At 42.3% G+C, this 18,121-nt stretch overlaps 1 protein-coding gene across 2 annotated transcripts in view; it reads left to right on the plus strand.

Annotated features, from left to right (window-relative positions):
* The window catches only part of LOC309451561 (3',5'-cyclic-AMP phosphodiesterase 4D), a gene marked incomplete at its 5' end in the record, with an annotated part of 350,513 nt that overhangs the window by 233,754 nt on the left and 98,638 nt on the right, over positions 1-18,121 (plus strand). For both annotated transcript variants that reach the window (XM_082075311.1, XM_082075312.1), the window contains one exon: positions 17,423-17,459. In XM_082075311.1, coding sequence (XP_081931437.1) covers positions 17,423-17,459 — 37 coding nt within the window. The remainder of the gene's footprint in view (positions 1-17,422; positions 17,460-18,121) is intronic.

The following is an 18,121-nucleotide window of genomic DNA, read 5'->3' on the forward strand; positions in this document are numbered from 1 at the left end:
AGAGAAAGAGAAGTGAATGGGCAAGTCAATAAGGATAAGCAAGCCAATATGAGGCACTACAGGGCAGGATCTGTGATGAGAGACCAGAAAACAAGTTTAAAGGGAAGGAGAATAAAGAACAGAAGACAACACTACAATCAAAGTCCTCAACAGCATTGTTGCAACACAGAGGAAAAAAAGAAACAAGCTAGCTGAAAGATGAGCAAAATCATCGGTGTTGTACTGGAAGAATTGTCAGGTTTATGTTTGAAGACATCAGTGAAGCAGAGAGCTTTGAACATGGGTGTCTTGCAGAAGTGACCTGATTACTTAATACTCACCTGTTGGAACTGCTGTAGCTGCTCAGAGCTTGCAAATGCAGGAAGAGGCAGCAGCAGTAACAATTTTCGTGTCTTTCTTGCCAAGGGATCACTGCTCTGATTAACAAAGCATGAGACAGAATTTGTAGAGAATCTCCATTTTAGCAAAAAGAGGTCCTAACCAGGTTAAAAAATTGATTCTTCAATGAAATCATTAGCACTCTCATGAACACCAAGAAAGAAGCCAATATGCAGTTCACTGGCTAGGGCAGAGACCATGTTTTAACTACTGCTCTAAAGGGAGAAGAGCACGTGTAGTCCCCCTGTGATACTGAAGAAGCAGACCAGAGTGTAGCAGACCAGATCAGAGGACCAAGACACTCTCAGTACAGAAGACTGTCCGAACTCCGCTGAGTCTTCTGAATGTATTATATCTAGGGGTGAAGGTGTGTGACAATAAGCACTCCTTCAGTCTACCCGTTTTGCATTTCCACAGAACACAGCTCGGAGGCAACATCCTGGTCTTTCCAGGACTTGGCCAGCTGAATATCACTCAGTAAAAAGAAAGAGACTGGGTGGGGAATTTTATGGGCTTCTTTAGAGAGTCTCAGCACTGTTTCCTCAATCAGGGCAAATATCAGTATAAGCTCTAATTAGTATAATTACAGGAAATGTTCAAATTTCTGTTAAAACTTGCTTCTGTCTTTTAAGCACCAGAGCACAGCCAAGGAGCACTGACCATAGAGACCTGCAGGGTCATTAGCTTGCTGATCTGCTAAATGTCCAAATAGTCACCAGTACAGCCATTCCCCAAACCGACCAGCCTACTGCTATTCTGCCAATACCTTCCATAGATAGTATCATCCTTCTGCCACTATGCCTGGTAAAACAAGTGTCAAGAGGATGCAATTTACTTCAGGATTTTTTTCCCTAGAATTACAGTATTATCCTATCTTCTCCTAGAGGACATGCCTCTTTGTAGACTGTATTTGAATGTATCTGTAAACCTTGGCTCCACATTTACCAAAACAAAAACAAAAACAAAACCACCTCTTTGAATAATAAAACCCAAATGTGAACTACTTCGGAACAAAGAGAACCTCTGTACTCTGATAAACATAGATACTGACAAAGATTTGGATTGTTTTGTCAGGATGAATTATGCTCTTCTTCAACAGCTGGAGAAATACTTGGGGTGAGGGGGTGTATTTTTTCCCAAAATAAATGTAATTTTGTGAAGAATAAAGAATAAGAGAATTATTCTGGCTGCAAAAATTACCTTAAATAAAGGGAAATTCCAAGGTAGGGAGATCCCTTATTTATCAGTGACTGGCAGCTCTAGTCTTGACCTGAAGCTGCAAACAAACTGAAATATTGCTGTAACTGACATGTGGAATAGCTGCCAGAGAAAAGAATTTTTGAGGTAAACTCACACACATTTTCCTGTTCTTGACAGTCCGCTTAACTTTTTAAAAACTGCACTGTATTCAATCTGAATCCGATTTACAAAGAGAATGTACTTTAAAGTAATGGGAGACAAAGATGGCAAACCTGGACAGTTAATACCATTCACCTGAGCCTTTAATATACCAATAAAATAATGAAATGAAGATAAATTTTCTCATATAGAACAAGAAGCCTAATTACTAGTGATACAGCTTATTCCTCTATTTCTGAGCCAGAAAGGCCTGGATTTATTCATAAAATACTGTGACTATGCATGTGAAGTTAGGGAGGAAAAAAACCCTGAAAGGTTCTGGCCAAGACTGTAGGAGAGCACAAAAGACATGCAGTTACTAAGCAGAGTAATTGCACTTCAGGTTAACAAACTAGAAATAATTGCATTTCTTTCCAGATAAACTACTGTTGAAATTTCTCACAGTTTTCAGATTATTTTCTCAGAATCTGTGATATTACTATATGGAAGACCCAAAAAGAGCTGCCTAAACTTCAAAGTCCAGACTACTTTAAAAAAAATAGTTTAAGATGCATTTTCTATGTGTATTTCATCCTATAAACAATTTTTAATGAAAAAATGTAGTGAAGTGCTTGAGACATTTATTTGTCCATGGAAAGAAATGTACTTACCTGGTTTTATCAAAAATAGGCCAATATTTTGTGTCATTTGGTTCACTTTTTTGTTCCTAAGACATTTAAATTGAATAAGTCTGCAGGTTGCAGCTTAAATTAAGCTAAATAATTGGTAAGTAATTTAAAATATTTTTGAGTTATAAAAAGAAACATTTTGAAGAAGGACCACTGTGTCCTTTCCAGTTGCTTGGAACATTTTACAAATGGAATCTAAAACAAAGAGCTCAGTGATATCTGCTTTGCATAGATTTAAATAAGTTTGCACTAACTTCATTTGTTGATCAGTAAATGTTACACTGTAAACAAAAAGAAAATATTTTCACATTGAGAAGGATTCATTCAATCTGTTTTTTAATTCAGATTATTCTAAGTTATTCTAATATGCATTTATATGGTTATTGAATCGGGATATTTTTTGGTGAAATACAAATTGATTTTATCTTATATTCAGGCAACACAGAATCATTATTGGTTTTATATCCGAATGCTAAAACCTAATAATTTTCCAAATTGTGTGTGTTAAACACATCACTTCCCCTTCACTTTTAACATATCAGGCTTTTTTTTTTACCCTTCACTGGCAATAATGGGTGTTTGAAACAAAATGGCAAGTTACTGTTCCTATGCTAAACAAAACAGACTGAATTCCTAAACCCCTTCAGTCAAAGGTGTGATGTTATTAAAAACACAGTACCAAAACCAATCCTTAGCTGAGATTTCAGCTGAATCACATCACCACTCACTTCTAGGCTTGCTGTAGTGGAGGGGAGAGAGCATGGGTGTGTTTTGTGTGTGCCCATGTGTGCATGAGATATTGAAGGATGGGAGCAGTGTGGAGAAAGGGACCTTTGTGAAAAGGGACTCAAATGTTTTGGGGGATGTCTCTTAGACTGGTTTTCTAGCCTAGTCATCACTTACATGCACAGTCTGAATTTATTACACAACCCAGAAGAACATTAGTTATTATTTCATCCCTCAGGGCACAAAGAACACTCTGTATGCTTGCTAATGTTGTGTTAGCTGTAGAGTTTGTTCCTTGAAAATGGACAATCTGAAATTCTAATGTGTTTGCCTTGTTTTTGTTCAAGTCTTCTTAGATATGTACATTTAGGGGCCTTCAAATTAGGTTAAGGGACCCTTTTTTCTAAATCTTGAAGCTGAGACAATTTTCCTGTGGCTGACTGAGAGCAAGCTCACTCCGGCTGGGTAGTTACCTTAAGCAGGTGCTGTTCTCAGCAGCTCTGCCCTCATTTCTTTGAGAAGAAATCTTTCAGCCTGTATCAGCAGGAGATTCACGGGGAAACTCACGTGTTCTTATTCTTCAGAAGTAACACAATCATATCAGTTCTCAACACTTAAGCGTAAGGGGTAGGGACAAGCAAGTAAGCAAGTATCTCCTGCTTAAAAGCAGTTCAAGGTAATACATTTTACTTTTATTTGCAACAAGCTAAGAGTTTATGTGTGTTAGCTAACCCAATCAAAACTGATTAATAGTAGCCCATTAAGATGCACTAACTTGATTGCTTCCACCAATGTGTGCACACCCACTCACTAATTTTCTCTAACTCCGGCAGAAAACAAACCTATCCTTTAGTCACTGATGCTTGTTTCTTTGAAAGCCTTGCTTAGAGCTAAAATATAATTTCTGTTGTATGAGCAGTCCAGCAATAACACTGCTGAATTGTTCTGGACTCTTCTGATTTAGTTCAGCTCTTTTCTGGTTCAAAGTCTTACAGCCTCTGGCTTACACCAGCCCGTGCTTTAACACATAAACCAAACTGCTGCACTGCTGTAGCTTCTTTTCCCTTGCCATTGCCTCAGTGACTCTCAACCAGACTACTGTATCACCTATGCCAGCGAAACAGTCTGGCAAGTCCATTTTCTGTTTATCTTTAGGATTGAATAATTCTCTGTCAGAATTAATGCAGGCCAGTTGCTCAGAGTCATCCACCATTCACACAGAATCACAGAACATTAGGGATTGGAAGGGACCTGGAAAGATCATCTAGTCCAATTCTCCAGTCAGAGCAGGAACATCTGGATCAGATTACACAGGAATGCATCCAGGTGGGTTTTGAATATTCCACAACCTCCCTGGGCAGGCTGTTCCAGTGTTCTGTCACCCTCACTGTGAAGAAGTTTCTTCTCATATTTAAGTGGAACCTCCTGTGTTCCAGTTTGCACCCACTGCCCCTGGTCTTATCCTTGGTTGTCACTGAGAAGAGCCTGGCTCTATCCTCCTGACACTCAACCATTATTTATAAACATTAATGAGGTCACCCCTCAGTCTTCTCTTCTCCAAGCTAAAGAAACCCAGCTCCCTCAGCCCTTCCTCATATGGGAGATGCTCCACTACTTCAGTCATCTTCATGGCTCTGTGCCGGACTCTCTCCAGCAGTTCCCTGTCCTTCTTGAGCTGAGGGGCACAGAACTGGACACAGTATTCCACGTGTGGTCTCACCAGGGCAAAGTAGAGGGGAGGAGAACCTCTCTCGATCTACTAACCACTCCCCTTCTAATACGCCCCAGGATGCCATTGGCCTTCCTGGCCTCAAGGGCACAGTGCTGGCTCATGGTCATCCTGTTGTCCACCAGGACCCCCAGGTCCCTTTCCCCTATGCTGCTCTCTGACAGGTTGTTCCCCAGTTTACACTGGATCCTGGGGTTGTTCCTGCCCAGATGCAAGACTCTACACTTTCCCGTTATATTTCATCAAATTTCTCCGCGCCCAACTCTCCAGCCTGTCCAGGTCTCGCTGGATGGCAGCACAGCCTTCTGGTGTGTCAGCCACTCCTTCCAGCTTGGTGTCATCAGCAAGCTTGCTGGCAGTGCACTCTATTCCCTCTTCCAAGTAATTGATGAATATATTGAATAATACCGGTCGCAGTACTGACCCTTGAGGGACTCCACTAGATACCGGCCTCCAACTAGACTCTGCCCCATTGATCACAACTCTCTGGTTTCTTTCCTTCAGCCACAGTCCACCTCTGATTGTTCAGACCACACGTCCTCAGTTTAGCTGTGAGGATACTGTGGGAGACTGTGTCAAATCCTTTACTGAAAACAAGATAGACCATATCCACTGCTTTACCATCATCTGTCCACCTGGTTATGTCTTCACCAGAGGCCATGAGGTTGGTTAAGTGTGACTTCCCCTTGATGAAGCCATGTTGACTGCTCCTAATGACCCTCTTATCCTTGATATGCCCTGAGACAGCGTCAACAATAAGTTGTTCCATCACCTTTCTGAGGATGGTGATGAGGCTGACAGGTCTATAGTTACCTGGGTCCTCCTTCTTGCCCTTTTTGAAGACTGGAGTGACATTTGTTTTCCTTCAGTCCTCAGGCACCTCTCCCATTCCCCACAACTTACTAAAGATGATGGAGAGTGGCCTGGCAATGACCTCAGCCAGCTCCCTCAGCACTTGCAGGTGCACCCAATAAGGACGCATGGATTTATGGATGTCCAGATTGCTTAACTGGTCTGTAACCCAGTCCTCATCAACTAAGGCAAACTCCTCCATTGCCCTGACTCCCTCTGGGGCCTCAGGGGCACGAGGCTCCTTGGGACAGCCTCCAGGAGAGTAGACAGGGACAAGGAAGGCATTCAGTAACTCTGCCTTCTCTGTATCTTCTGTCACCAGGGCACCTACCTCATTCATCAGTGGGTCTACATTGCCTCTAGTGTTAGTTTTATCTGTGGTATATTTGAAGAAGCTCTTTCTGTTGTCCTTGACCCCTCTCACCACGTTTAATTCTAAGGAGGCCTTAGCTTTCCTAATTGCTTCCCTGCATCCTCTGACAACAGCCTTATGTTTTTCCCAAGTGGCCAGCCCATCTTTCCATGATCTGTAGACTCTCTTCTTCCACTTGAGTTTGCCCAGCAGTTCCCTGTTTAACCAAGCAGGTCTCCTGGCTCCCTTCCTTGACCTGTTGGGATGCTCTGATCTTGAGCTTGGAAGAAGCAGTCCTTGAATGCTAACCAACTCTCTTGAGCCTCCTTACCTACAAGTACCCTCTCCCATGGGATTTTCCCTAGCAATTGCTTGAAGAGGCCAAAGTTGGCCCTACTGAAGTCCAGGGTTGCAATTCTGCTTGGTATTCTGCTCCTGTCACATGAGATCCTGAACTCCACTATCTCATGGTCACTTCAGCCAAGGCAGCCCTCAACCTTTACTGCTTCAACCAGACCCTCCTTGTTAGTGAGAATGAGATCCAGCAGTGCTCCTCTCCTAGTTGGCTCCTCCACCATTTGCATCACAAAGTTATTATCATCAATGCACTGGAGGAACCTCCTGGACTGTGAATGGCTGACTGAGTAGTCCTCAGAATTACAGAATCACAAAATCGACTGGGTTGGAAAAGACCTCAGAGATCATCAAGTCCAATCCTTGGTCCAACTCCAGTCCATTTACTACATGATGGTACTAAGTGCCATGTTCAATCTCAGTTTAAAAACCTTCAGGGACTGTGAGTCCACCACCTCCCTGGGCAGGCCATTCCAATGCCTGACCACTCTCTCTGTAAATAATTTCTTTCTAATATCCAGCCTAAATTTCCCCTGGCAGAGTTTAAGCCCATGCCCTCTTGTCCTGTTGCTAACTGCCTGGGAGAAGAGACCAATCCCCACTTGGCTATAACTTCCCTTCAGGTAGTTATAGAGAGTGATGAGGTCACCTCTAAGCCTCCTCTTCTCCAGACTAAACAACCCCAGCTCCCTCAGCCTCTCCCCATAGGCCTCGTGTTCAAGTCCTTTCACCAGTCTTGTTGCTCTTCTCTGGACTCGCTCCAGCACTTCAATATCTTTCCTGAACTGAGGGGCCCAGAACTGAACACAATAAGTGTGGCCTCACCAATGCAGAGTACAGGGGAAGGATCACTTCTCTTGTCCTGCTGATCACACTATTTTTGATACAGCAAATATCAGGGTAGTTAAAATCCCCCACGATAAGCAGGGCCTGTGACTGCGAGGCTGCACATCATCCTGGCATCCTTCTGTAATGGCCCACTACATCAGTACCTACAGGATTTCCTCAGGCAGATACCAAGTCAGTTGTGCAAGTGCAGTCTCTTTGGAAAACATTTAAGCATCCTGATCAAGGAAGTAGCTGGGTCTGTCATAAGAGGCCTTATCTTCCTTGAACTCTTCCAGACGTACTGTGATACTTTCATGGGAGACAGAAGAAGCCTGATAGTATTCCTGTAGTTTATTATATGGAATAGGGAAAAATAGTAATAATTTCTGTGCTTTGAGTTAGTCAGCTGATTCTGATTCGAGCCCATCCAGCAATCCTGAATGAAGCTTCTTGATTCAATGGATCTTGATTCAGATCACCATCACTGAGACACGGTTAGCTGCTCCTGTCACCCAGCAAAGTGTCTTGTTTTTATACTGCTCAAAAATGCAGGTGCAGTGATGTGAAACCAGTGATGCACAGTAAAGTACACAGGTAACTAGATAATACTTCTTGATACTGCCTGGACTAAATCTCAAAATACTGATTTAAAAACACATTGTTATTCAGGGTTTCTTTTCAGTCCTTTAGACTGTAGTGGTTATGTTCATTCTGGCTTTCCAAGCCTTGAGATTGCTCCTCACCTAGGGTGCTAATGTAGTTCAATTGGAAATAAGATTGTCATTTAGGTGACCTAACACTAATGACTTCAACAGAATGGACTCCAACTATTCAAAGGTTTCTTTCAAACCTAATAGAGTGTACCTTCAGGAATCAACATGCTAAAAAGCTGGCATGAAAAATTAAAGTACTTTCTTGTACGAATTATCCTGTATACCTGGAAAGCTCCAAATATGTGGCATATCTTGGTAGTCTGGAGACATTCAAAACCCACCTGGACGCCTTCCTGTGTAACCTCATCTGGGTGTTCCTGCTCCGGCAGGGGGATTGGGCTAGATGATCTTTCAAGGTCCCTTCCAATCCCTAACATTCTGTGATTCTGTGTGATTCTGTGTATTAGCCATGTGTAATAAACCACATTTTTTGAGCTGTCTTTTGGATCTCTGATCATAAAGCAACCAAGTATTGTTTTCTTCATCAACATGCCATAATGGAGTAACTTGATTTGTGGTCCATATGAAGTAAGTTGTGGTGTTTGCAAACACTTATATCTGCAGTATTTGCTAGTGAGATTTGTGCTGGTCAAATGTTTTTTCCCATTTGATGTTTTTCCCTAAATCAAACTTGCCTAGTTAGATAGTGCAAGGAGAACTACTATAACCAGTCTTTCTTTTGGCTGGGATAATGGTCTTTTCAGGGGTTGTGGCTTTTCCAAGAAAATCTTCTTCCATCTGGTTAAGCTCAATCAAAAATAAGTAGATTGAGCTCTCCAGAACTTCTAATATTACAACAATATTTTTGACTAATTAGGGCAGGCTCTGTTGCTATATTAGAAAGAAGTATCAGGAGAACATAACTGCACAGTGTTAAATAAATGTGTTGTTCAGAAACATTCAGACAATAGTTGATCAGAGTTTGCTTCATTCAGGGTCTGATTTCTTTCTACTCTGGGATGGAACAAGTGGTTTCAAGTAGCTCTTCATAAAAATCCTTTAAGGTACATGGTCCAAGAAATAAAGAAATGCCCTGAGAAAAGCAACCCCCTATCTGTAGTTCATGACTCCATCAACAATTTCAATTGCTTGCTCTCTCAACCCTAAATCCCAACCTGCCCACAGTGTTGTAGACTCTAGCTGCTGCCTTAAATGCCTGATCAGCCTCCAAATGGTGCTCAGACTTTCAATGAGTTGCAAATCACTGACAATTCACTGACTGTCTGGGAAAAGCTTTAATCCAGTTTCTGACATTCTCCATAATGCAGGCACAACACCGAGAGGTGCTGCTTATTTCCAGTCAGCCTTAGCTTTTGGAGCCAGGCCAGAACTATCTCATATTAGGATTGAAAAATAGTTTCAAATCTTTGGAAATTGAGATGACATGACTTAAACACTATTCCTACAGAATAAACTAACTTGGAGAGCTGTGATTTCTGACTCTGCAAAATCAATATCACAAACCAACCCATCTGGATTTTCCAAACACAGATGATGATAAAATGCAAGCTACTTGTAGCAGCCATCCACCCCTCCTGTTCACTGTCCTTTGAGCACAGCTTCTGCTGGCTAGTATCATACAGGATGTTTCTATTACTGTAACACAGCACAACCTAGAATCTGATTTAATTTCTGCTAAAAACTGAATCTGGGCAATACGCATGTGTTCAGCATACCTAATTCATATGTTTCTTATGTGTTTATTTGGCTGCACCTATAAAATGTTATTTGGGAAAAAAAATTAATCCTAGCAATTAGGGTAAATGATCACCTTACTCTTTGTCCTCCATTTGTGATTTTGCACATGGTATATTCATATTCCAGCATATGTGCAAGCAAAATACGAATGTCTCATTTAAGCTGAATTTATAGCATGTTGTTGGAGAGTAAGTCTGAATCAGCCTTATATACAGAAATTAGTGGATGTCACATTTAATCCTAGATGTATACACTGAAAAAGGAGGCTGCAATAGATTTTCTGGTTCAATTAAGAAACTGCTTTCATGTTAGTCTTCTTTCTTAATTTATATGTTGTATGTAGACAGTACGGATTTTGCTCTTGCTTTTATGTCTGCTATGTTTCTATATTAATTTAAAAAAAAAAAAGCACCAAAACGACTCAGTAGAAAATGAGACAATTCTTGTGACAATGTGACAAAAGCCGTAGTTCTTGCTGGGGAGCACAGTGCAGGGATTCCAGACAGCCACTGTCCCCTAGGGCTTTTAAAAGTCTCTTGGCAGCTTGATTCTTTCAAACAGGCTATGTCCCAGGTTTGTAGCCAGAGAATCCAACACAGACTATGCCAGTTGGGTTTAAAGCCTGGCTGGCATCCCCAGCCAGTACTTCTCCTGGGGACCTAAGTGAATTTTTAATTCAAATGGCCGAGTGTGGCAAACCACTGATACAAACCGTCAAGATTATTTCCACCACTCATATAATGTATGGTATAAAAATTGTATCAAGTTTAACCAGGAATTTTATTTTGACTGTATTTTCTCCATGAGAATGTCAAAATGGTGTCCATATCTTTAATATACTTCTCCCCTTAGACAGAGGTCTTGTTTATCCTGTTTATGTCTCACATCAGCACAGAATCATAGAACGTCCTGAATTGGAAGGGACACACAAGGATCATCAAGTCCACTTCTGTCCCTGCATATGACAACCCCACAGTTCACACCATGTGTCTGAGGGCATTGTCCAGTCTCTTCTTGAACATTGTCAGGCTTGGGGCCATGACACCTCTCTGGGGAGCCTGTTCCTGTGCTCCACCACCCTCTGGGGGAAGAACCTTTTCCTAATGTCCAACCTAAACCTCCCCTGATACATCTTCATGCCATTCCCTCAGGTCCTATCATTGGTCACCAGAGAGAAGAGGTCAGCACTTGCCCCTCCTCCTCCCCTTATGAGGAAGCCGTAGACTGCAATGAGGTCTCCTCTTAGCCTCCTCTTCTCCAGGCTGAACAAACCCAGTGACTTTAGTTGCTCCTCACATGGCTTCCTCTCCAAACCTTTCACCAGCTTCATAGGCCTCTTCTGGACACCCTCAGGTAGCTTTACATCCTTTTTATCCTGTAGCACCCCGAACTGCAAGCAGTGCACCAGGTGAGGCTGCACCAGTGCAGAGCAGAGCGGGACAATCACCTCCCTCTCCCGGCTGGCAATGCTGTGCTGGATGCACCCAGGACACAGTTGCCCTCTTGGCTGCCAGGGCACACTGTAGGCTCATGTTCAACTTGCTGTCAACCAGAACTCCCAGATCCTTCTCCGCAGAGCTGCTTTCCAGTCTCTCATCTCTCAGTCTGTACGTACAGCCAGGGTTGCCATGTCCCAGGTGCAAAATCCAGCATTTGCCCTTGTTGAACTTCGCGTGGGCGGTGATTGCCCAATTCTCCAATTTGTCCAGATCCCTCTGTGGGGCCTCTCTGCCCTTGGGAGTGTCAACAGCTCCTCCCAATTTAGTGTCATCAGCAAACTTTCTAAGTAATTCCTCAATACCTGAGTCTAAGTCATTAATAAAGACATTGAAAAGTGCCAGCCCTAAGATGGATCCCTGAGGAACCCCACTGGTGACTGATTGCCAGCCCGACATAACCACGTTTACTAGAACCCTTTGAGCCTGGCCCATCAGCCAGTTGCTCACCCACTGCATTGTGTCTTTACCCAGCTGTATGCTGGCCATTTTGTCGAGAAGAATACTGTGGGAGACAGTATCAGAGGATTTACTGAAATCCAAAAAGATCACATTGATAGGCTTCCCTTGGTCAACTTGGTGGGTAACATTGTCTTAGAATGAAATTAAGTTTGTCAAGTAGCTTCATACAGAATCACAGAATATCAGGGCTTGGAAGGGACCTCAAAAGATCATCTAATCCAGTCCCCCCGCCAGAGCAGGAACACCTAGATGACATTACACAGGAATGTGTCCAGGCGGGTTTTGAATGTCTCCAGATTAGGAGACTCCACAACATCCTTGAATAGCCTGTTCCAGTTTTCTGTCACCCTTACTGAGAAGCAGTTTCTTCTCAAATTTAAATGGAACCTCCTATGTTCCAGTTTGAACCCATTACCCCTTGTCCTACCACTGGTTGTCACCGAGAAGAGCCTGGCGCTATCCTCCTGACACTCAACCATTATGTATTTATAAACAGTAATGAGGTCAGCCTTCAGTCTGCTCCAAACTAAAGAGACCCGGCTCCCTCAGCCTTTCCTCATACAGGAGATGCTCCGCTCCTTCTATCATCTTCGTGGCTTTGTGCTGCACTCTCTCCAGCAGTTCCCTGTCCTTCTTGAACTGAGGGGCCCAGAACTGGACACAATACTCCACGTGTGGTCTCACCAGGGGAGAGTAGAGGGGAAGGAGAACCTCTCTTGACCTACTAACCACCCCCCTTCTAATACATCCCAGGATGCCATTGGCCTTCCTGGCCACAAGAGCATAGTGCTGGCTCAAGGTCTTCCTGCTGTCCACCAGGACCCCCAGGTCCCTTTCCCCTATGCTGCTCTCCAACAGGTTGTTTCCCAGTTTACATTGGATCCTGGGGTTGTTCCTGCCCAGATGCAAGACTCTACACTTTCCCGTTATATTTCATCAAATTTCTCCACGCCCAACTCTCCAGCCTGTCCATGTCTCGCTGGATGGCAGCACAGCCTTCTGGCGTGTCAGCCACTCCTCCCAGCTTGGCGTCATCAGCAAACTTGCTGATAGCACAGTCTAGTCCCTCTTCCAAGTCCTTGATGAATATATTGAATAGTACTGGCCACAGTACTGACCCTTGAGGGACTCCACTAGATACAGCCCTCCAACTAGACTCTGCCCCATTGATCACAACTCTCTGGCTTCTTTCTTTCAGACAGTTCACAGTCCACCTCACTACCCAGTCGTCCAGACTGCACTCCCTCAGTTTAGCAGTGATGATGCTGTGGGAGACCGTGTCAAATGCTTTACTGAAATCAAGGTAGACCACATCCACCGCTATGCCATCATCTATCCACCTCGTTATATCCTCATAAAAGGCCATGACGTAGGTCAAGCATGACTTTCCCTTGGTGAAGCCATGTTGACTGCTCCTAATGACCCTCTTATCCTTGATATGCCTTGAGATGGGAGAAAGGATAAGTTTTTCCATCACCTTCCCAGGGACGGAGGTGAGGCTGACCAGTCTATAGTTACCCAGGTCCTCCTTCTTGCCCTTTTTGAAGACCGGAGTGACATTTGCTTTCCTCCAGTCCTCAGGCACCTCTCCCATTCCCCACAACTTACTAAAGATGATGGAGAGTGGCCTAGCAATGACCTCAGCCAGCTCCTGTGCATCCTGTCAGGACCCATGGATTTATAGATGTCCAGATTGCTTAACTGGTCTGTAACCCAGTCCTCATCAACTAAGGCAAACTCCTCCATTGCCCTGACTCCCTCTGGGGCCTCAGGGGCACGAGGCTCCTTGGGACAGCCTCCAGGAGAGTAGACAGGGACAAGGAAGGCATTCAGTAACTCTGCCTTCTCTGTATCTTCTGTCACCAGGGCACCTACCTCATTCATCAGTGGGCCTACATTGCCTCTAGTGTTAGTTTTATCTGTGGTATATTTGAAGAAGCTCTTTCTGTTGTCCTTGACCCCTCTCACCACGTTTAATTCTAAGGAGGCTTTAGCTTTCCTAATTGCCTCCCTACATCCTCTGACAACAGTGTTGTATTCTTCCAAAGTGGCCAGCCCCTCCTTCCATGATCTGTAGACTCCCCACTTCCACTTGAGTTTGCCCAGCAGTTCCCTATTTAACCAAACAGGTCTCCTGGCTCCCTTCCTTGACTTCCAACGTGTCAGGATGCTCTGATCCTGAGCTTGGTAGGAACAATCCCTGAACACTAACCAACTATCTTTGGCCCCTTCACCTACAAGCAGCCTTGCCCATGGGATTTTCCCTAACAAATATTTGAAAAGGCCCAAGTTTGCCCTGTTGAAGTCCAGGGTTGCAATTCTGCTTGGTATTCTGCTCCTGCCACATGAGATCCTGAACTCCACTATTTCATGGTCACTGCAACTACAGCAGCCCTCAATCTTTACCACTTCAACCAGGCCCCCCTTGTTAGTGCGGATGAGATCCAGCAGCACTCCTCTCCTAGTTGGCTCCTCCACCATTTGCATCAGAAAGTTATCGTCAATGCACTGGAGGAACATCCTGGGCTGTGGCTGGCTGGCTGAGTGAACTACTGTGTGCTTTAGCAGTCTTTTTTTGGTGGTGGTAGATTTGATCATTTTAAATTTGGGGGCTCTGTTAAAATTATTCTGCTTTCAAATCTGTCTTCCCTTTGAAAAATGAAGGCATGAACAAGTATGCCGGGGATTCTAGTTAACAGAGTCTAACACTGATGTGAACAATTTCTTCTGACCTTAAAGGTTAATAGTTCTGTCTATATTTAGAAGCTTATGATATATTGCACAGGTTTTACACTCCCTCTCCTTGCTTCTGTATATAGATGTGTGGCACTATTCTGTCCAGAATCCAGACAGAATCATGTATCAGATTCTGTATCATCTGAAAAGAAAACAGCAGAATAATCATACATTGTAGTGTTTACCACACCCCAGTACACTGTGGATCGATGACACTTTGATTGAATCATATGTTCTTGCTCTTCTATACAAAAGAAAAGCCACAGCTGATTTAGACTCATCTGCTTGCTTTTTGAGCACTCTCACCTTTTACAGATTTCCTGGCCCAATGTGAATTACAGATCATGCACCACACTATGCAATTGCTTTACTGTTCAAGTGGGTCTGGTCTGTGCTAAACTGCTTTGTGAAAGTTGTGGATATCTGTACTTTCAGTATCACATTTTCACTAAAATAATGATAATTTCTGAAATTGTTGCTCTTGACACAAGGAGCATTTGAAAAGTGAAAATTAAATCCTGAGTTGATTTCAGTGCATAAAATTAATACTTTGTAATACCTTCTCTAGAAAATAACAAGCTACACTATTTTATCAGTGTTCTCCAATGAAATGCAGTCCAGCAAGAGATCAAGAAGAATGATGTTTGAAAATTGGAGGAAGGTGGTAATGCTATTTTATAGAAAAGAAAAAGGGAACCTCCTGAGCAGAAATCCCAGAAACATGTATCTGTTGCCTCTTAAAAGTGCATCAGCATTCAAGGGGTGGCAGATAGGGGCACTGAATGGGAGGAAGAGCAAGAAAGTACCACTTCCAGTAGGGAAGCCCACAGGAGATGGTTAGAAAAAGGACCATCCTATTTTCCTGTTTTTGCCAATCTGCACTTTGACAGCTAAAAACTATATTGTAACAGTTGCCTGGGAATTTGAAGCACTCTTGGATATTTTGTGAATTTGTGTCATACGCTGGGCATTCAGAGTGTTTTCCATTGACAGATACCTGTGGTGCTAGAAAGAGCTAGCTCTACTCTATCTGGCTTATTTGCAGGTAGCAACAATTTAATTCTTTTGTTCTTGTCCAGTGCTACTGCTATTTGTAAAACTGTTCATCTCCAGGATTCCACTTCTTCATCATTCCAAATGTGGGAATTAAACTAGATCAGTTAAAAAAAAAAAAAAAAAAAAAAGCCGGAGGGGCTACATATCAATTTTAGATCTTGTCTGTGCAAAATCTGGTTGCTTAGAAAACACACTTATTGCTAAGAATTTGCTCAACCTTTTGTTTGCCTTTTTTGCCTAAAGTACCTGAGAAACAGATAAAGTGGGGAGGCGTGAGGAAGACTGGCAAATAATTTACTTGAAGCTCTGGGCTCTTCCATCTTTGCAGAAATCATTCAGATGACTAATAATGCAGGATTCCCTGTCTACAGAACTGTGCATCTTTCAAGTGTCAAAACAGAACAGAAAATGGATTAGCTATATGCAAACAGTAAAAATACTCCTTAAGCAATTCTGATTCAGAAACGATAGTCTAGGGCATTTCCTGATGTTTTGATGACCCAACAAAAACATGAAGAGGTACTAAACCCAGCTGGTCATTATCTGCGTTATTAATGCTCTGGGCTGATTGACAGTGTCTGTAATAATTGATTTGATTTGGGTTCATTGGACAATTAAAGCCTCCCTGTTTCTTCCACAGTGCCATGTTTCATCTGGTTGGGTGTGAGGATCAGGTTTAAATGCTTTCCAGCCAGGCTAGGACTGTGGTTTCAACTGACACAACACCTTATTCCAACCAATCCTGCCAAGGTGCTGCTAAAAGTTCAGACTTCTTCCACAGAGTCTGCAAACCCCCGTTTCTTTATTACAACTAACAGGAATAAAAGGGATGGTAAAGAAAACAGCTAGGCAGATATTAAGCATTATGATAATTTTGAAGACTGGTGAAGTTTGTTTCATTCTTACAGGCTCTCTGGTTGTACTTACTGCTTTTTTATGAGGTCTTGCAACACCTGCAAAAACATTACTGTCTTGTGGGCAGTATATAAATTATAAAAATGATGAAATCATATTTCTCCACTTTCAGAAATACTTTTTCTGATTAGCTTTTTGTGAACTTGAAATCCATTGTTAAATATTCGTATTTTGTGCTTACACTTAAATAATACTAAAATACATCAAAGCAATGGTAATTTCTGCTGAAAGCTGCAACTTGTAGCTAATCACAATAAATTCATTGCAGGAAAATACAGGGAAATTAAAACAGAGTCATATTGGATTTTTGTCTTTGGAAAACTTCTTTTCATCTTGATTGCTGCCATATACTGGATATGATAACTAACAACTCCATGTTTTCCCTGTCTCCGTGGTCCCCTGGAGAGGTCTGACTCCATATCCTCACTGCTACAGGTGCTACTCTTCAGATCAACAGCCCTTCATCTTGTATTTACAAGGCACTATTTTTTGGAAACCATTTCAAGTGTCAGCTTTTGGTGCTAAAGCGAGGGAACCTCTATTTCCTTCTTCCCTTCCTTCTCCTTGACAGTGCATCATCCCAGCACCTTGCCCATACGTCACCCCGTGATGTGGGTGAGATTACCACAGCAACAGCACACACTCGGTCACACCCCCTATAGCTACAGAGCTGTGACTCAGTTTTAAAGTTTTACTAGGTTTTTGTTTGTCTGCAAGGTGCTGCCCAGCCATCTGCAGTTACCTGTCCAGTGCTCACAAACCTGCTGGTAAACCTCAGTGGGGTCACTTTTGGTATTTTCACCTCCATTCTTTGGGCTGAAATCTCTGCAGATGATCCTGGGTGGTCAATCACCTGCCCAAACCCGCAGCACAGAAACCAGCTGGTTCATCAACCATCCTATAGACATGCCAGGTAGTTGGGCAATAACTAAGTTGATATTTACTTTTCAAAGGATATGTAAAGCAGTGCTAGTGAGTAACAAGTGAAGAATAAAACTGGAGTTACCTACAGTGCATTGTAAAACCTGATTTTGTTTCTGTTACAGCAGTGAGATAAGTTTTCTGTAATACCTAACTTACAACTCTGCTCTTTTTTTCAGACATGGAGATGACTTGATTGTAACACCATTTGCTCAGGTAGGCACAATTTTGCAATATTTCTCACATGATCTTTCAAGTTAAAGGCCAAATGCCAAGCCAGTTGTTTTCCTTTGTTAATATTATATAAGTTATGGTTGCTTGAAGCAGGAAAGTAATATCTAAACAGAAAGTCATAAACCTTCACTCTGTTATCTGTATCTCTCTTTTTTAGTGCTTATCTTATATTGATTATCTTATATTGATTATCTGAAAAGTTGCAGTGCAACAACACAATGAACACCTTCGACTGATGTCTTTTTAAGTACTGTAGCAGACAGTCATGATGATGACAAATATGTGCTCTCTGTTATTCTCCTGCTCTTTATAATTACAATTTCTCCATTTGAACATCTTTTATGCATTCAATACAAGGTAATTTTTAGATGCAAGTTTTACCCAGAATACTAATGTTCCTTTAGAAAACCATCTCTACTTGTTTGTTCGTTTGTTCAATTCAGATTGTTTTGTGAAACATAATATCAACTCAAAATTCTATATAATTTAGAACAAAACTCCACAGTTTTTAGCAATATACCTATCTTGTTAGATATGAAAATTTAACATTTATATTCCTTGAACTCATTATAGATTTTGCTCTATAATAGAAATGAAAATTAACTCAGTAAACTACAGGGGGAAAAAGAAATCTAGAACACATG

This window comes from Streptopelia decaocto (genome assembly GCF_964273445.1).
Source record: "Streptopelia decaocto genome assembly, chromosome: Z".
Taxonomy (NCBI): Eukaryota; Metazoa; Chordata; class Aves; order Columbiformes; family Columbidae; genus Streptopelia; species Streptopelia decaocto.